This window comes from Anastrepha obliqua, chromosome 6 (genome assembly GCF_027943255.1).
Source record: "Anastrepha obliqua isolate idAnaObli1 chromosome 6, idAnaObli1_1.0, whole genome shotgun sequence".
Classification (NCBI taxonomy): Eukaryota; Metazoa; Arthropoda; class Insecta; order Diptera; family Tephritidae; genus Anastrepha; species Anastrepha obliqua.
This window is the reverse complement of record NC_072897.1, coordinates 25,440,041-25,460,918: the sequence shown is the minus strand read 5'-3', so window position 1 is coordinate 25,460,918 and position 20,878 is coordinate 25,440,041. Positions and strand designations below refer to the sequence as shown.

At 36.6% G+C, this 20,878-nt stretch overlaps 1 protein-coding gene across 1 annotated transcript in view; it reads left to right on the top strand.

Annotated features, from left to right (window-relative positions):
* Positions 1-9,722: 9,722 nt before the first annotated feature.
* Positions 9,723-20,878, top strand: part of LOC129250246 (uncharacterized) — a 47,039-nt gene continuing 35,883 nt past the window's right edge. The window contains 3 exon segments of the mRNA XM_054889883.1: positions 9,723-9,818; positions 9,999-11,119; positions 11,371-11,576. Of these exon segments, the coding sequence (XP_054745858.1) occupies positions 9,723-9,818; positions 9,999-11,119; positions 11,371-11,576 (1,423 nt within the window).

The following is a 20,878-nucleotide window of genomic DNA, read 5'->3' as shown; positions in this document are numbered from 1 at the left end:
TTTTGCTTTTTTTTTATTTAATTCTATTTTATTTTTTTTTCTTATTAGCTTTAGCTAAGCGGAATGCATTGGTTTGCCGTAGACTGCGCCAGTAATGATAACACAACATTTATCATTTATTTTATGTAACTTTATTTATATTTATGTAAGAGATATACAACTTAGTAATGATAACACAATATTTATCATCTATTTTATGTACCTTTATTTATATAAACATATATACAACTTGTCGTTTACGAAGTCAAACTTAGAGTGAAAGTATGATAATGAGAAATATATGTTAGAAGTTAAGAGAGACTTTTTCTTAAAGGTTATTTGAAAGTTGAATATTACCGTATTAAAAATTAATTATTATATTGAAACAAGTGGAATATAGGAAAGTGAAGCTACATATAAGGTATATACCAGTAGTAAATGGTGATTTCTTAGCTATTATCTTTTAGTTTATCTGTGTGTTTAAACAACTGACGCACGTTTCGTGTTTTGTTTCACTGTCAAACATCTTCAGTTTGGTCTATAATTTAACCATGAATCGTCTTACAAACGAACAATGCTTGCAAATCATTGAATTTTATTATAAAAATGCGTGTTCTGTTGAGAAAGCTTAAGATCCACTTTTTTATCGAAAAATTGTGTTCAGCAGAGAAGCTCATTTTTGGATCAATGGGTACGTAAATAAGCAGAATTGTCGATTGTCGAGTGAAGATCAGCCAGAAGAATTGCAAGAGCTACCAATGTATCCAGAAAAGGTCACATTTTGGTGCGGTTCATGGGATGGAGGTATCATTGGACCGTACTTCTTCAAAGATGCTGCGAATCGTAACGTGATTGTGAATGGTGAGTGCTACCGTGAAATGATGTCCAACTTTTTTTTGTCCAAAATGCAAGAGCTTGACTTGCATGACATGTGGTCTCAGCAAGACGGTGCCACATGCCACACAGCACGCACAACAATGGACTTGTTGAGAGGCGAGTTCGGTGAACATTTTATTTCACGGTCGGGACCTGTCAATTCTCCACCCAGATCGTGCGATATAACGCCTTTAGATTATTTTTTGTGGGGCTATGTTAAAGCTCATGTCTATTCAGACAAGCCTGCTTCAATTAACGCATTGGAAGACAATATTAAAGCATTTATATGTGAGATTCCGGCCGAAACATTAGAAAGAGTATGCCAAAATTGGACTAAGCGGATGGACCATTTGACGCGCAGTCGCGGTCAACATTTGCATGAAATAATCTTCAAACATTAAATTATATGGACTGTGCTAACGATTTGAATAAACATTTCATGCATTTTTTTGAATTTTACGTGTGTTTTTTTTAACTTTCCTTTAGCTCTTAAAAAATCACCCTATATAATATATAAGTGGTTTTAAAATAGGGTTCATTCTATTTTTACTAATTCAGTTGTCGAGATTTATTTCCTTATGTAATAATAAATCAACAATAGTTTATAATTAAATAATTAAATTTAAACTAAAAATAGTTACATTTAAACCTTAATTTCAACATTTTTATCATATTTTAATTTTCTTTTGATATTGGAGCTATAAATGTTTTCGAGCTTGGAGCTTTTGTGCTTAGGTTGCTCTTAATGTCGCAGAGCTTTGTAATTCTTAATATAACCATCAGTTCTTTGTTCAACATAATTTTCCCTACATTTATTTATTTTATTAATATACTTTTGTTTCGTTGCTAGTATGCATTCATATATTTTTCCTTTGTCACAATTTCCAAATTCAATGTTTATTGGCTTTTCTTCTGTTACAGAGTGCTAAGTATTATTATAGTACTCTATAGCTTTACTTGTTTTATCTTTTATACTTAATGTCTTCTCCTCACTAGTAAGTACTCTTATTTTTTCGGAAATTGTATTGTGCAAACGCTCAATATCAGCATTGCCAGTGGGGATATTGGCTTTTGTAAGATGAAGGATAATATTTTCAGTTTTCAAGTATTCCTTTATATTTACACTTTTGAATTCATTGTCACAAATGAGTTTCTGAAAATGCCCTTTTGGGGATTTGTAAAGCCTTATTGTTTCAATGACGGTTTGGCTGTTTCTGTCTTCTAAATAATAAGCAGCAGAAAATTTGGAAAACCGATCAATGAACGTCAAGAAGTTTGATTTCGAATTCGTGTAGACATCCATATGTACATATTATTTACTTTATATCTGAAGGAGTTTCAGATAAATGGAATTTAGCTTTAACTGGGTTACGATCAAACTTTGATTTATTGCATGTAGGACAGATATTTATATATTTATGTATTAAAAGCTTCAAATTGGGAAAATAAATTAATTTATTTAGACCTAGATAATTTTCATTAATGCCTGTATGCCCAGTTTCATATTTATGATAATTATGAATATGTTCATATGCTTCTTCTTCTGTATCTATATCCTTTGCATGGTATGAGCAGCGGACAAATTTAATGTTTTTAAATCCTGTAAATAATTCTATTATCTTGTTCTGTAAAACGCTGTACTTTTTGTCATCTAGCTCGGTATATATGCCTATTTTTCCGCTAACTATATATTGTTTCAAAATTGATTCTAAATTATTTTCTAAGTCAAACAAACTTACATAAATCTTTTTGTTTTTGTGTTTCATTTCCAAATCTTTTGGCTTATTTTCTACCAAAAGAATCTGAGTTTTGAATATATTCACCACAGTTTCTAGAATGAGAATGTGGTCATGTAAATCTTCCATTTGTGAGTGGATGGTATCCAAATCGACAGTTTTATTTTTATAAAGGGAACTTGTAGAAGTATTTAACATATTGATTTCATTAGTGTTTGCATTAATTCTACTAAGAAAGTCCGCCACAAGATTTTCTTTGCCCTTAATATAGTTGACGTTTATATTAAATTCGCTTAGCTTGATCAGCCAACGATGCAGCCTTGGTCTCATTTTTCCTTGCGATTTAACGAACAACCATTTCAAAGGCTGGTGGTCGGACAAAATTTCAAATTTTGTATCGTACAAATATGGCCTAAAATAGCTGGTAGCCCAAACTTTAGTTAGTAATTTTCGTTCTGTTGCCGAATAATTCCTTTCGTGTACATTAAGAGTTCTACTTGCATAGCATACTGTCCATACGGGGTGGAAAAGGCAGTTTTCAACCGGTCATCTTGTGTAACAAGAATTTGCTGAAACACTTTTGCCAAATCGATCGTTGTAAAATACTGTGCCCGACCTAATTTATCCAATATATTTTCTATATTCGGTGTGGGAAACTTGTCGTCTAGTGTAACGTTATTTAAGGCTCGATAACCGACCACAATTCTCCACTTTTTTCCGCCGGAACTGTCTAGCTTCTTAGGAACGACCCACAACGGGCTATTATAGGGTGAATTGCTTTCCTGAATTATCCTTTGCTTAAGCATGTCCTCAATTTGCCTACATATTTCCTGTTCGTGTATTTGCGGATAGCGGTATATTTTCGAATACACCGGTTTATCTGTCGTAGTTTTAATATCATGTTCTATTATGTTAGTGCTAGTTAGGTTTTGTCCTTCAACATGAATAAGGTCCTGATAGCATTCAAGGATTTTCCCCAAATGTTTTTTTTTCTTGCAAATATAGGCCAAGGAATAAACTATCACGAACTTGCTTATCAATATTAATTTTCTCTAGAGTATGTATTTCGCTAAAAATAAAGGCATTTGGCTGGTAAAAGTTAATTTTGTGACCATTTAAGGTAATGGTTTTGTTGTGCATGTCTATAACAGTACGCATTCCCGTCAATATATTCTGTCCTATGATTGCATTAAAATGTTTACCTTTAAAGTCTACTAATTTCCAAGTGGAATCTTCATTAAATTCTATAGGAACGTTTGTAATTATTTCTTGTGTTATAAACGTACTACATATTATTTAATGATGTTAAAGAGATATTTTGTATCAGGGGTAATCTTTTATATTTTAGTAATTTATTTATATCGAGTAGCGACGTAGTTGCACCGGTGTGTATTAGCGCTAAAAGTTTTTCACTATCAATAGTTAGTTCAATCAATGGTAATGGTGTTTTGAGGCTGTTGTAAAAAAACTTACATTGTCATCTGTATTGTGAACACAACAACCACACTGTGCATCTGCTTGCAAATGATCAATTTTCATTGGCGACATATTATTATTGTTATTGTAAGTATGATATTGAGCAGAAGAAGCTTGTGCTAAATTATTTCTATTACTAAAATTGTTTCTCATTTGAGAAGGTTTAAATTAAGTTGGATGAGTATTATTATTATTATTATGATAGTTCGAAAATCTACGCGAATTGTTACCATAGTTATTATTATTATTACGAGGGTGCGAATTAGGAAATGGTTTACTACAAAATTGGGTTGGTGCTGAAAATAATGGTACCATTGAACTTGGATATTGCGAATATTCATTACATTTACTTACATTAAAATGTATAAAATCTCTTAAATTTGCTTTATTCGCATTTCGAACCAAGTAGTTCTCTTCTAATATCTGAAATGCGTCTCGAATATTTGTTACTTTAGAATTTACAATGACCGATGCTTTATTTGCATCAATAGTATTTCGAAAAATGCGTAAATAAACTTATCAACACGGAGAGGTTCATACTCAATTGTATATTAAAAAGCTGCATATAATAACTTACAATATCGTTGTTTATTATTATGTGAGCACATTTATAGAGTTCATCGTAGGGCTCTCTTACGCCGGAGGTTTTTATCAAAGCTCGTTTAACATTCTCCCATGTTGGCGACGTCCCTAATGTATGTATTATATGCAAGGCAGCGCCCTTTATTTTGTTAAGAACTACTCGCTCATGTTTGTATGCTTGTAATGTAGGCTGCTCTCCAATAAGGGATTTCACTGACTCCACTTCTCTTATTAACGATGATAAAGCGTAGGTGTTGCCTTCTTTATACACTTGAATGGTTTGAGCATCTTTGATGATATCGGAAAACGTCAGCTGCACTGCCATGATTATGCTGTTACTCAATTTCAACACTTGTTCAATTGTTCTTGTACTTTCGCTGTTAATGTTTTGTTATAATACTAACATTTTTTTCTCTGTCAATCTCTTCATTCGGATTTCACTTTATGTGTTTATTGCTGTTCTTGCGAGAGTAAGTGTTACAGTTATCTTTTTTTTCACAAATTTGCATTAATTAATTTTTTGGTTAAGTTTTATATTATTTTATGCACAATTATAGGCACATATATGAATGAATTTCAGTTGCCCGTTTTGCTTTTTTTTATTTTATTTTATTTTATTTTTTTTTCTTATTAACTTTAGCTAAGCGGAATGCGTTGGTTTGCCGTAGACTGCGCCAGTAATGATAACACAACATTTATCATTTATTTTATGTAACTTTATTTATATTTATGTAAGAGATATACAACTTAGTAATGATAACACAATATTTATCATCTATTTTATGTACCTTTATTTATATATATGTAAGAGATATACAACTTGTCGTTTACGAAGTCAAACTTAGAGTGAAAGTATGATAATGAGAAATATATGTTAGAAGTTAAGAGAGACTTTTTCTTAAAGGTTATTTGAAAGTTGAATATTACCGTATTAAAAATTAATTATTATATTGAAACAAGTGGAATATAGGAAAGTGAAGCTACATATAAGGTATATACCAGTAGTAAATGGTGATTTCTTAGCTATTATCTTTTAGTTTATCTGTGTGTTTAAACAACTGACGCACGTTTCGTGTTTTGTTTCACTGTCAAACATCTTCAGTTTGGTCTATAATTTAACCATGAATCGTCTTACAAACGAACAATGCTTGCAAATCATTGAATTTTATTATAAAAATGCGTGTTCTGTTGAGAAAGCTTAAGATCCACTTTTTTATCGAAAAATTGTGTTCAGCAGAGAAGCTCATTTTTGGATCAATGGGTACGTAAATAAGCAGAATTGTCGATTGTCGAGTGAAGATCAGCCAGAAGAATTGCAAGAGCTACCAATGTATCCAGAAAAGGTCACATTTTGGTGCGGTTCATGGGATGGAGGTATCATTGGACCGTACTTCTTCAAAGATGCTGCGAATCGTAACGTGATTGTGAATGGTGAGTGCTACCGTGAAATGATGTCCAACTTTTTTTTGTCCAAAATGCAAGAGCTTGACTTGCATGACATGTGGTCTCAGCAAGACGGTGCCACATGCCACACAGCACGCACAACAATGGACTTGTTGAGAGGCGAGTTCGGTGAACATTTTATTTCACGGTCGGGACCTGTCAATTGGCCACCCAGATCGTGCGATATAACGCCTTTAGATTATTTTTTGTGGGGCTATGTTAAAGCTCATGTCTATTCAGACAAGCCTGCTTCAATTAACGCATTGGAAGACAATATTAAAGCATTTATATGTGAGATTCCGGCCGAAACATTAGAAAGAGTATGCCAAAATTGGACTAAGCGGATGGACCATTTGACGCGCAGTCGCGGTCAATATTTGCATGAAATAATCTTCAAACATTAAATTATATGGACTGTGCTAACGATTTGAATAAACATTTCATGCATTTTTTTGAATTTTACGTGTGTTTTTTTTAACTTTCCTTTAGCTCTTAAAAAATCACCCTATATAATATATAAGTGGTTTTAAAATAGGGTTCATTCTATTTTTACTAATTCAGTTGTCGAGATTTATTTCCTTATGTAATAATAAATCAACAATAGTTTATAATTAAATAATTAAATTTAAACTAAAAATAGTTACATTTAAACCTTAATTTCAACATTTTTATCATATTTTAATTTTCTTTTGATATTTGAGCTATAAATGTTTTCGAGCTTGGAGCTTTTGTGCTTAGGTTGCTCTTAATGTCGCAGCGCTTTGTAATTCTTAATATAACCATCAGTTCTTTGTTCAACATAATTTTCCCTACATTTATTTATTTTATTAATATACTTTTGTTTCGTTGCTAGTATGCATTCATATATTTTTCCTTTGTCACAATTTCCAAATTCAATGTTTATTGGCTTTTCTTCTGTTACAGAGTGCTAAGTATTATTATAGTACTCTATAGCTTTACTTGTTTTATCTTTTATACTTAATGTCTTCTCCTCACTAGTAAGTACTCTTATTTTTTCGGAAATTGTATTGTGCAAACGCTCAATATCAGCATTGCCAGTGGGGATATTGGCTTTTGTAAGATGAAGGATAATATTTTCAGTTTTCAAGTATTCCTTTATATTTACACTTTTGAATTCATTGTCACAAATGAGTTTCTGAAAATGCCCTTTTGGGGATTTGTAAAGCCTTATTGTTTCAATGACGGTTTGGCTGTTTCTGTCTTCTAAATAATAAGCAGCAGAAAATTTGGAAAACCGATCAATGAACGTCAAGAAGTTTGATTTCGAATTCGTGTAGACATCCATATGTACATATTATTTACTTTATATCTGAAGGAGTTTCAGATAAATGGAATTTAGCTTTAACTGGGTTACGATCAAACTTTGATTTATTGCATGTAGAACAGATATTTATATATTTATGTATTAAAAGCTTCAAATTGGGAAAATAAATTAATTTATTTAGACCTAGATAATTTTCATTAATGCCTGTATGCCCAGTTTCATATATATGATAATTATGAATATGTTCATATGCTTCTTCTTCTGTATCTATATCCTTTGCATGGTATGAGCAGCGGACAAATTTAATGTTTTTAAATCCTGTAAATAATTCTATTATCTTGTTCTGTAAAACGCTGTACTTTTTGTCATCTAGCTCGGTATATATGCCTATTTTTCCGCTAACTATATATTGTTTCAAAATTGATTCTAAATTATTTTCTAAGTCAAACAAACTTACATAAATCTTTTTGTTTTTGTGTTTCATTTCCAAATCTTTTGGCTTATTTTCTACCAAAAGAATCTGAGTTTTGAATATATTCACCACAGTTTCTAGAATGAGAATGTGGTCATGTAAATCTTCCATTTGTGAGTGGATGGTATCCAAATCGACAGTTTTATTTTTATAAAGGGAACTTGTAGAAGTATTTAACATATTGATTTCATTAGTGTTTGCATTAATTCTACTAAGAAAGTCCGCCACAAGATTTTCTTTGCCCTTAATATAGTTGACGTTTATATTAAATTCGCTTAGCTTGATCAGCCAACGATGCAGCCTTGGACTCATTTTTCCTTGCGATTTAACGAACAACCATTTCAAAGGCTGGTGGTCGGACAAAATTTCAAATTTTGTATCGTACAAATATGGCCTAAAATAGCTGGTAGCCCAAACTTTAGTTAGTAATTTTCGTTCTGTTGCCGAATAATTCCTTTCGTGTACATTAAGAGTTCTACTTGCATAGCATACTGTCCATACGGGGTGGAAAAGGCAGTTTTCAACCGGTCATCTTGTGTAACAAGAATTTGCTGAAACACTTTTGCCAAATCGATCGTTGTAAAATACTGTGCCCGACCTAATTTATCCAATATATTTTCTATATTCGGTGTGGAAAACTTGTCGTCAAGTGTAACGTTATTTAAGGCTCGATAACCGACCACAATTCTCCACTTTTTTCCGCCGGAACTGTCTAGCTTCTTAGGAACGACCCACAACGGGCTATTATAGGGTGAATTGCTTTCCTGAATTATCCTTTGCTTAAGCATGTCCTCAATTTGCCTACATATTTCCTGTTCGTGTATTTGCGGATAGCGGTATATTTTCGAATACACCGGTTTATCTGTCGTAGTTTTAATATCATGTTCTATTATGTTAGTGCTAGTTAGGTTTTGTCCTTCAATATGAATAAAGTCATGATAGCATTCAAGGATTTTCCCCAAATGTTTTTTTTTCTTGCAAATATAGGCCAAGAAATAAACTATCACGAACTTATCACGAATATTAATTTTCTCTAGAGTATGTATTTCACTAAAAATAAAGGGATTTGGCTGGTAAAAGTTAATTTTGTGAACATTTAAGGTAATGGTTTTGTTGTGCATGTCTATAACACTACGCATTCCCGTCAATATATTCTGTCCTATGATTGCATTAAAATGTTTACCTTTAAAGTCTACTAATTTCCAAGTGGAATCTTCATTAAATTCTATAGGAACATTTGTAATTATTTCTTGTGTTATAAACGTACTACATATTATTTAATGATGTTAAAGAGATATTTTGTATCAGGGGTAATCTTTTATATTTTAGTAATTTATTTATGTATATCGAGTAGCGACGTAGTTGCACGGGTGTCTATTAGCGCTAAAAGTTTTTCACTATCAATAGTTAGTTCAATCAATGGTAATGGTTTTTTGAGGCTGTTGTAAAAAAACTTACATTGTCATCTGTATTGTGAACACAACAACCACACTGTGCATATGCTTGCAAATGTTCAATTTCCATTGGCGACATATTATTATTGTTATTGTAAGTATGATATTGAGCAGAAGAAGCTTGTGCTAAATTATTTCTATTACTAAAATTGGGGGAACCTGTTATCTCTATAGGGCGCGTCCCCAGGTGGTGGATAGGGGAACGCCTCCCAGATATGGAAGGCAGGAGAATCGGTCTCCCGCGAACCACACAGGTCGAAGACGTAAACTTCGTTAAAAAAACTCCCTAAACCCAAGGTGTAACGCGACCCGTGCCTATTGGGTGGGTTTGGCAGCCGGGGGATAAAATTAGGCTGTCTCCTAACGGAGCCCTCCTGATATCAGGCCGCCTCAGGTTGTAACGGTGGCCTTACCATGGTATGGGGCGCTGCCATGGCGGACCGTTTATTTCCCCTCCATCCTCATTGGTCACCGCACATGGCGACATGGGCAGCTCTTTGGAAGGGCAGGTGACCGTAAGAAACAGACAAATGAACAAACAACAAAAAAACAGAAAATCGGATAACGCTACCAAACGGACAGACAAACAGACGGACAAACGGACTGACACAAAGACAAAACGAACCGACAGTCGGACAGACAAGCGGACGGACCCAATGACAAAACGGACAGACAAACGAACGGACACAATCTAGCTGAGGAAGTTGGGAACTCCCTCAGAAGACGAGCTCTTGGCTTCTAGTCAAGAGACAGTTGATGAAAAAGCTGTGGGCCACAGCACGCCATCAACTATAAATCAACCGATCACATCCGCTGATGCCAAGTGGCAAAAGCGTCAATACCCAAAAAAAGGCCCGTCTAGATATAAGCTTTACCAGCGGTCTCTAGCTATTCTCGGCAGAATAAGCAAAAATGAGGCCGAAGGTAAAACTCATCCCAAAGATGCGGCCGATAAGGCAAGGTGCCAAAAGGTGGTCGATGAGTACCTGGCGTTCCAGGCCACCCAGAAGGCAGAAGCCGTAAAACGCAATCATTCGCAGGACGAGGGCTGTAAAACTGCGAAAAAGCTCAAGACGTCTCACACTGCTCTGACGTCCAAACCAGCCAAACGCGCGTTTAACGAGGTGGCACGGGATCACCTGCAAACGGCGTTGGTGGACGAGTTAATGAACCGCGGTAAACCTGCGTTAGAAAGGTGGTCCGAAATCGAGGCACGGCTGTCTCGCATTGTCGTTGATCACGTCATGGCAAGCCCGGAGGGTCAAGTGCCAGGTTATGATTCAATGGAGGTGGTCCGTGGATACAGGGTGATCAAATGCGACGATCAGTTCTCTGTTGATTTCCTTCAAAACGCTATTAGCAAAATCCAGAGCGACTGGGAAGGCTTGAGGCTCAAACTAATCCCAGCCAGTGAGATCCCAAGACGACCAAGGGCTCGTATCTGGATACCGAACATGGAGTTCGAGGCTAAGCAGTTAATACCATACCTGCAAGCACACAACCGCACTGTTCCAATGGATGACTGGAGTATCATCAAAGCGGAGGCTCCGCAAAAGAACAGTGTGTCCTTCCTTCTCCAAATCTCGGAGGAGAGTATTGAGCCACTGGGAAAAGTGGACAACAAACTTCGGTTTGGCGTGAGGAAAGCGCATCTGAAGTTATTCCGTTCTGCAAATCCGGAGGATGAGCAGGGCGAGGTTGACGACGCTAATGAGTTGCTCATGGGCATGCAACTGGAAGAAGCCGGGTCCACCCAAAACGATGGCGCTAATGAGCAGCATACGGGCATGCAGCTTGACGCCCCTAAAAACGACCAGTAAGTATGGGTCTCAAGGTTGTCCAGATCAATCTGCAGCACTCCAGGACTGCAACGGACAACCTAGCCGTTCTCCTATCGGAGGAGGACGTAGACATCGCACTGATACAGGAATCCAGAGTGCGGAGTACTGAGGTAAGCGGATTCTCTCTCAAAAACTACAACTTGTACTATAAGCGGACCCAGGGTAACCCCAGGGCATGTATTGTAGCAAAAAAACATCTAAATGTATTTTTAATCCCATTCTACAGCTCATCGGATGTGACGGTCATCGAAATGGAGGCTACTGACGGCGTCAGGATCAAAATTGCCTCCATCTACATGGCACACGACCAACCAGCACCACCTGACGAGGCTCGTAGGCTTGTGCTTGACTGCAAAAACAGTATCCTGCTACTAGGATGTGACGCCAATGCGAGGCATCCCCTATGGGGGAGTACCGAAACGAATGATCGAGGTGAGTCCCTATATGAATTTATCATCAATACTAACCTAACAGTATGAAACAGGGGTAATACCCCGACTTTCACCTTTCCAAGCACGGAAAGCTTTAGAGGATGGGCGGAAGTAATAGATGTGACATTACTGTCTGAAAATACTTCAGTGAGGGTAGAAAATTGGAGAGTCTCAAGCAAACAGTCCTTTTCGTACCACAGCTGGATCCTCTACCACCTGGATCTTGAGGTAGATCCACCCTTACCATATCGAAACCCACTTAGAACAAATTGGAAACGGTTCAAAAATGTAGTAGGGAATAGGATAGGAAGGATTCCGATCCATCAAATCACTCTCGCAGAAAACATTGAGAGTAGGGTCACGACATTGGAAAAGACATTCAGTAGGGCCTACAAAACGTCATGTCCAATTAAATATAGCAAAAAATCCTATCCTCCTTGGTGGAGCAATGAGCTCTCAAAATTAAGGGAAGAAGCCAGATCAAATTTCAATCTCAGCTACTCAACAGGTAATTGGCAGTTGTATAGAGAAAGCCGGAGCCAATACAAGAAGGCAATCAGGGCCGCCAAGAAAGAGAGCTGGAGAGATTTCTGTTCTTCTATCGAATCTACCAGAGATTCTGCGAGACTTAGCCGTATTCTGTCCAAGGATCATTCAATGGCTTCTTGGGTCAAGAGGCCGGATGGCACTTGGACTTCTACGGCGGAAGAGTCTCTAGAATTTCTTTTAGATACACATTTTCCGGGATGTAGCACCCATGACAGTGATGCTGGGAGAATCCGGCGGAGCCGATATGACCCACAGCATCTTGTCGATGTAATAGTTACGAAAGAGAAGGTTGTATGGGCAATCAAATCATTCTCACCTTTCAAATCTCCAGGCCCTGATGGGATCTTTCCTAAGATGTTACAGGAAACTCTTGATAGTATTCTACCATGGCTAATGGAAATTTTCAAAGCGTGTCTAAATCTAGGTTATATTCCAAACAGCTGGAAACTTGTTAGGGTCGTCTTCATACCAAAGGCAGGCAGAAGAGGACATGAATCAGCGAAGGACTTTAGGCCGATCAGTTTGTCGTCCTTCCTTGTTAAAACTTTGGAACGGCTTTTAGATATGCACATTAGAAGTTCGCTGGAGAGCTTTAGTATATCAACTGCACAACATGCTTACCTCAAAGGCAAATCGACGGAGACAGCACTTCACGAGGTAATCCGAACAATAGAGGGGTCTCTAGTAAACACACAGTATACGATGGCAGCTTTTCTTGACATAGAGGGCGCATTTAATAACGTTAGCACGAATGCTATCCAACGGGCGTTAATAGACTTAGGGGTGGAAAATTGTATCACCAATTGGATCATCTCTATGCTAGAAACCAGGATCATTAGAGCTAATATGGGTAACATCAACATAACTAAGAGAGTCCACAGGGGTACTCCACAGGGGGGAGTACTATCTCCACTTCTTTGGTTATGTGTGATTAGCAAAATCCTAATAAAACTTAATAGAGGAGGTAAAAGCGGTGGCGTACGCAGATGATGTGGTGCTAATGGCGTCAGGACTGTGTCCTAATACGATCAGTGGGATCATTCAAAGGGCGTTAGGCGAGCTTAATTCTTGGGCAACAGGCTGTGGCTTAAGTTTAAACCCGCGTAAAACAGAACTCATGCTCTTTACCACCAGATACAAGGTACCAAGCTTTACCCTACCAAATATTAATGGACAAACCCTCTCACTTTCACCCAGTGCAAAGTACTTAGGGGTAATTTTGGACTCCAAACTTAGCTGGAAATTAAATGTCGAAGAACGGGTAAGGAAAGCTGAAATTGCTCTATATGCCTGTAAACGTATGCTTGGAAGAAGATGGGGTCTTCAACCTAAGCATACATTATGGTTGTACAAGGCGGTTATACGACCAATTTTATCGTATGGTTCGGTAGTTTGGTGGAAAGCTCTAGGGAGAGATTACAACATCAAATTACTCGGCAGAATACAAAGATCAGCCTGTGCAATAACGGTCGGCGCAATCAGATCATGTCCTAGGGAGGCTCTGAACGCACTGACACACGTTATTCCAATAGACCTACATATTAAGAAGACGGCAACCATGAGTGCATTTAGGTTAAACGAAGCGGGCCGCTGGAAAGAAAACACTTATGGTCATGCCAGTCTACTATTGCGGCAAACTCAGTTAACCTCGGTGAGGACTGACTACATCGTCCCGACGGTAACATTCAATAGGAATTTTGCCACTCTCTTTCCATCTAAGGAAGAGTGGAATAAGGGATTCTCATTAAACAACTTCGACACTACAGTCTATACAGATGGTTCTAAAATGGATTGTGGTGTTGGAGCTGGTATATATTCTCATAGACTTAAAATTGAAAAATCTGTGCGCCTCCCCAATACCTGCAGTGTCTTCCAGGCGGAAGTACTGGCAATTGGGGAAGCTTGTAGGCTACTAATCACAGACTTCTCTTTTAAGAGCAATATCGCTATTCTCTCGGATAGCCAAGCTGCAATCCAGGCACTGGATTCAGCGACTACAACCTCAATGGTGGTGGAACAAAGTAGGAATAGCCTTCCCACCTTGAGCGAAAAACATAATGTTACCTTAATCTGGGTCCCAGGACATCGGAATATTGAAGGTAACGAAAAAGCAGATGAACTGGCAAGAGGGGGATCTGCCATGAATAACGCTCTTGCAGAACCGGTATTCACACCATTAGGTGCAGTCAAGAGTACAATTTCCCTAAAATACCTCCGAATGGCGGAGTGTAGATGGAGGGGCCAGACGAAATGCAAAATCAGCAGAACGCTATGGCCCACCTACAACCTTAAACAATCATCAATATTGTTAAACATGAAACGACGGGATGCCTGGAGACTAACGGCAGTCATAACTGGCTTTTGGTCTGTCGGAGAACAGGCAGCCAAAATGGGCATCCCTCACAACACATACTGTCACAGTTGCAAACAACCGGAGAAAAAGGAAACAATCTTCCATTTCCTCTGTGAATGTCCTGCCCTATGGAAGGACAGAATGTTAACCCTGGGCAAACCGCTGTTCGAGGAGCTCGAACAACTGTCTGGGTTAGATGTCAACAACCTAATAAGGTTCCTGAACCGCACAGACTGGGTATAGTCATGCCGTAAATAACAAGTTGGTAACGAGGATGTGGCAACAAAATGGTGCGGAAGCGCTAGTTGGATTCAGGATGAATCACCACTCTAACCAACCAACCATTACTATTATTATTATGATAGTTCGAAAATCTACACGAATTGTTACCATAGTTATTATTACTATTACGAGGGTGCAAATTAGGAAATGGTTTACTACAAAATTGGGTTGGTGCTGAAAATAATGGTACCATTGAACTTGGATATTGCGAATATTCATTACATTTACTTACATTAAAATGTATAAAATCTCTTAAATTTGCTTTATTCGCATTTCGAACCAAGTAGTTCTCTTCTAATATCTGAAATGCGTCTCGAATATTTGTTACTTTGAATTTACAATGACCGATGCTTTATTTGCATCAATAGTATTTAATAGGACTATGAATAAGTTCGTGCGGTTTTACAACAGATGGCGTAACTTGATTATTATTCCATTGATCCACATTTCCAAACATTCATTGGAGAGCTACTGTCGTAAGGCACAAACGTCAGTATAAGTTTTTTATTTGAAGCGTAAACAACAATATTTTTACCACACTTGAAAATGTCGAATTTCGTGCCAAATAATGTGTTTTTGCGGGGAATTCTTTAATATGAAGAAAAAAGCAGCCCAAAGTCATCGTATCTTGGTGGAAGTTTATGGTGAGCATGCTCTAGCTGAGCGAACGTGCCAGAAGTGGTTTGCACGCTTTAAAAGTGGTGATTTTGGCTTGGAAGACGAAGAACGCGAGGGTGCGCCGCCAAAGTTCATGGATACCGAATTGGAGGAATTGCTCGATCAAGATCCGGCTCAAACGCAAGAAGAGGTTGCAAAAACTTTGGGAGTTGATCAATCAACCATTTCTAAACGTTTAAAAGCCATGGGAATGATCCGAAAGGTAGGCCATTGGGTGCCGTATGAATTGAAGCCAAGAGACGTTGAACGCCGTTTTATAACATGCGAACAACTGCTTCAACGGCACAAAAGAAAGGGTTTTTTGCATCGAATTGTGACTGGCGATGAAAAGTGGGTCCATTACGACAATCCAAAACGTCGGGCAACGTATGGATACCCTGGCCATGCTTCAACATCGACGTCGGCGCAGAATATTCATGGCCTGAAGGTTATGCTGTGTATCTGGTGGGACCAGCTGGGTGTTGTGTATTATGAGCTACTGAAACCGAATGAAACGATTACGGGGGATATCTACCGACGACAATTGATGCGTTTGAGCCGAGCACTGCGAGAAAAACGGCCGCAATACGCCGATAGACACGACAAAGTTATTTTGCAACATGACAATGCTCGGCCACATGTTGCACAAGTGGTCAAAACATACTTAGAAACGCTCAAATGGGATGTCCTACCCCACCCGCCGTATAGTCCAGACCTTGCGCCATCCGATTACTATCTCTTCCGATCGATGCAACATGGCCTGGCTGACCAGCACTTCCGTAATTACGATGAAGTCAAAAAATGGATCGATTCGTGGATTGCGGCAAAACCGACCGAATTTTTCACAAAGGGAATCCGTGAATTGCCAGAAAGATGGGAAAAAGTAGTAGTAAGCGATGGACAATACTTTGAATATTAAATTTGTAACCATTTTACGTCAATAAAGTTTCAAATTTCGAAAAAAAACCGCACGAACTTATTCATAGTCCAATTAGAAACATGCGTAAATAAACTTATCAACACGGAGAGGTTCATACTCAATTGTATATTAAAAAGCTGCATATAATAACTTACAATATCGTTGTTTATTATTATGTGAGCACATTTATAGAGTTCATCGTAGGACTCTCTTACGCCGAAGGTTTTTATCAAAGCTCGTTTAACATTCTCCCATGTTGGCGACGTCCCTAATGTATGTCTTATATGCAAGGCAGCGCCCTGTATTTTGTTAAGAACTACTCGCTCATGTTTGTATGCTTGTAATGTAGGCTGCTCTCCAATAAGGGATTTCACTGACTCCACTTCTCTTATGAACGATGATAAAGCGTAGGTGTTGCCTTCTTTATACACTTGAATGGTTTGAGCATTTTTGATGATATCGGAAAACGTCAGCTGCACTGCCATGATTATGCTGTTACTCAATTTCAACACTTGTTCAATTGTTCTTGTACTTTCGCTGTTAATGTTTTGTTACATATATTAACATTTTTTTCTCTGTCAATCTCTTCATTCGGATTTCACTTTATGTGTTTATTGCTGTTCTTGCGAGAGTAAGTGTTACAGTTATCTTTTTTTTCACAAATTTGTATTAATTAATTTTTTGGTTAAGTTTTATATTATTTTATGCACAATTATAGGCACATATATGAATGAATTTCAGTTGCCCGTTTTGCTTTTTTTTATTTTATTTTATTTTATTTTTTTTCATATTAGCTTTAGCTAAGCGGAATGCGTTGGTTTGCCGTAGACTGCGCCAGTAATGATAACACAACATTTATCATTTATTTTATGTAACTTTATTTATATTTATGTAAGAGATATACAACTTAGTAATGATAACACAATATTTATCATCTATTTTATGTACCTTTATTTATATATATGTAAGAGATATACAACTTGTCGTTTACGAAGTCAAACTTAAAGTGAAAGTATGATAATGAGAAATATAATATATGTTAGAAGTTAAGAGAGACTTTTTCTTAAAGGTTATTTGAAAGTTGAATATTACCGTATTATAAATTAATTATTATATTGAAACAAGTAGAATATAGGAAAGTGAAGCTACATATAAGGTATATACCAGTAGTAAATGGTGATTTCTTAGCTATTATCTTTTAGTTTATCTGTGTGTTTAAACAACTGACGCACGTTTCGTGTTTTGTTTCACTGTCAAACATCTTCAGTTTGGTCTATAATTTAACCATGAATCGTCTTACAAACGAACAATGCTTGCAAATCATTGAATTTTATTATAAAATGCGTGTTCTGTTGAGAAAGCTTAAGATCCACTTTTTTATCGAAACATTGTGTTCAGCAGCGAAGTTCATTTTTGGATCAATGGGTACGTAAATAAGCAGAATTGTCGATTGTCGAGTGAAGATCAGCCAGAAGAATTGCAAGAGCTACCAATGTATCCAGAAAAGGTCACATTTTGGTGCGGTTCATGGGATGGAGGTATCATTGGACCGTACTTCTTCAAAGATGCTGCGAATCGTAACGTGATTGTGAATGGTGAGTGCTACCGAGAAATGATGTCCAACTTTTTTTTGTCCAAAATGCAAGACCTTGACTTGCATGACATGTGGTCTCAGCAAGACGGTGCCACATGCCACACAGCACGCACAACAATGGACTTGTTGAGAGGCGAGTTCGGTGAACATTTTATTTCACGGTCGGGACCTGTCAATTGGCCACCCAGATCGTGCGATATAACGCCTTTAGATTATTTTTTGTGGGGCTATGTTAAAGCTCATGTCTATTCAGACAAGCCTGCTTCAATTAACGCATTGGAAGACAACATTAAAGCATTTATATGTGAGATTCCGGCCGAAACATTGGAAAGAGTATGCCAAAATTGGACTAAGCGGATGGACCATTTGACGCGCAGTCGCGGTCAACATTTGCATGAAATAATCTTCAAACATTAAATTATATGGACTGTGCTAACGACTTGAATAAACATTTCGTGCATTTTTTGAATTTTACGTGTGTTTTTTTTAACTTTCCTTTAGCTCTTAAAAAATCACCCTATATAATATATAAGTGGTTTTAAAATAGGGTTCATTCTATTTTTACTAATTCAGTTGTCGAGATTTATTTCCTTATGTAATAATAAATCAACAATAGTTTATAATTAAATAATTAAATTTAAACTAAAAATAGTTACATTTAAACCTTAATTTCAACATTTTTATCATATTTTAATTTTCTTTTGATATTTGAGCTATAAATGTTTTCGAGCTTGGAGCTTTTGTGCTTAGGTTGCTCTTAATGTCGCAGTGCTTTGTAATTCTTAATATAACCATCAGTTCTTTGTTCAACATAATTTTCCCTACATTTATTTATTTTATTAATATACTTTTGTTTCGTTGCTAGTATGCATTCATATATTTTTCCTTTGTCACAATTTCCAAATTCAATGTTTATTGGCTTTTCTTCTGTTACAGAGTGGTAAGTATTATTATAGTACTCTATAGCTTTACTTATTTTATCTTTTATACTTAATGTCTTCTCCTCACTAGTAAGTACTCTTATTTTTTCGGAAATTGTATTGTGCAAACGCTCAATATCAGCATTGCCAGTGGGGATATTGGCTTTTGTAAGATGAAGGATAATATTTTCAGTTTTCAAGTATTCCTTTATATTTACACTTTTGAATTCATTGTCACAAATGAGTTTCTGAAAATGCCCTTTTGGGGATTTGTAAAGCCTTATTGTTTCAATGACGGTTTGGCTGTTTCTGTCTTCTAAACAATAAGCAGCAGAAAATTTGGAAAACCGATCAATGAACGTCAAGAAGTTTGATTTCGAATTCGTGTAGACATCCATATGTACATATTATTTACTTTATATCTGAAGGAGTTTCAGATAAATGGAATTTAGCTTTAACTGGGTTACGATCAAACTTTGATTTATTGCATGTAGAACAGATATTTATGTATTAAAAGCTTCAAATTGGGAAAATAAATTAATTTATTTAGACCTAGATAATTTTCATTAATGCCTGTATGCTCAGTTTCATATTTATGATAATTATGAATATGTTCATATGCTTCTTCTTCTGTATCTATATCCTTTGCATGGTATGAGCAGCGGACAAATTTAATGTTTTTAAATCCTGTAAATAATTCTATTATCTTGTTCTGTAAAACGCTGTACTTTTTGTCATCTAGCTCGGTATATATGCCTATTTTTCCGCTAACTATATATTGTTTCAAAATTGATTCTAAATTATTTTCTAAGTCAAACAAACTTACATAAATCTTTTTGTTTTTGTGTTTCATTTCCAAATCTTTTGGCTTATTTTCTACCAAAAGAATCTGAAATTTGAATATATTCACCACAGTTTCTAGAATGAGAATGTGGTCATGTAAATCTTCCATTTGTGAGTGGATGGTATCCAAATCGTCAGTTTTATTTTTATAAAGGGAACTTGTAGAAGTATTTAACATATTGATTTCATTAGTGTTTGCATTAATTGCCTTTAATATAGTTGACGTTTATATTAAATTCGCTTAGCTTGATCAGCCAACGATGCAGCCTTGGACTCATTTTTCCTTGCGATTTAACGAACAACCATTTCAAAGGCTGGTGGTCGGACAAAATTTCAAATTTTGTATCGTACAAATATGGCCTAAAATAGCTGGTAGCCCAAACTTTAGTTAGTAATTTTCGTTCTGTTGCCGAATAATTCCTTTCGTGTACATTAAGAGTTCTACTTGCATAGCATACTGTCCATACGGGGTGGAAAAGGCAGTTTTCAACCGGTCATCTTGTGTAACAAGAATTTGCTGAAACACTTTTGCCAAATCGATCGTTGTAAAATACTGTGCCCGACCTAATTTATCCAATATATTTTCTATATTCGGTGTGGGAAACTTGTCGTCTAGTGTAACGTTATTTAAGGCTCGATAACCGACCACAATTCTCCACTTTTTTCCGCCGGAACTGTCTAGCTTCTTAGGAACGACCCACAACGGGCTATTATAGGGTGAATTGCTTTCCTGAATTATCCTTTGCTTAAGCATGTCCTCAATTTGCCTACATATTTCCTGTTCGTGTATTTGCGGATAGCGGTATATTTTCGAATACACCGGTTTATCTGTCGTAGTTTTAATATCATGTTCTATTATGTTAGTGCTAGTTAGGTTTTGTCCTTCAACATGAATAAGGTCCTGATAGCATTCAAGGATTTTCCCCAAATGTTTTTTTTTCTTGCAAATATAGGCCAAGGAATAAACTATCACGAACTTGCTTATCAATATTAATTTTCTCTAGAGTATGTATTTCGCTAAAAATAAAGGCATTTGGCTGGTAAAAGTTAATTTTGTGACCATTTAAGGTAATGGTTTTGTTGTGCATGTCTATAACAGTACGCATTCCCGTCAATATATTCTGTCCTATGATTGCATTAAAATGTTTACCTTTAAAGTCTACTAATTTCCAAGTGGAATCTTCAT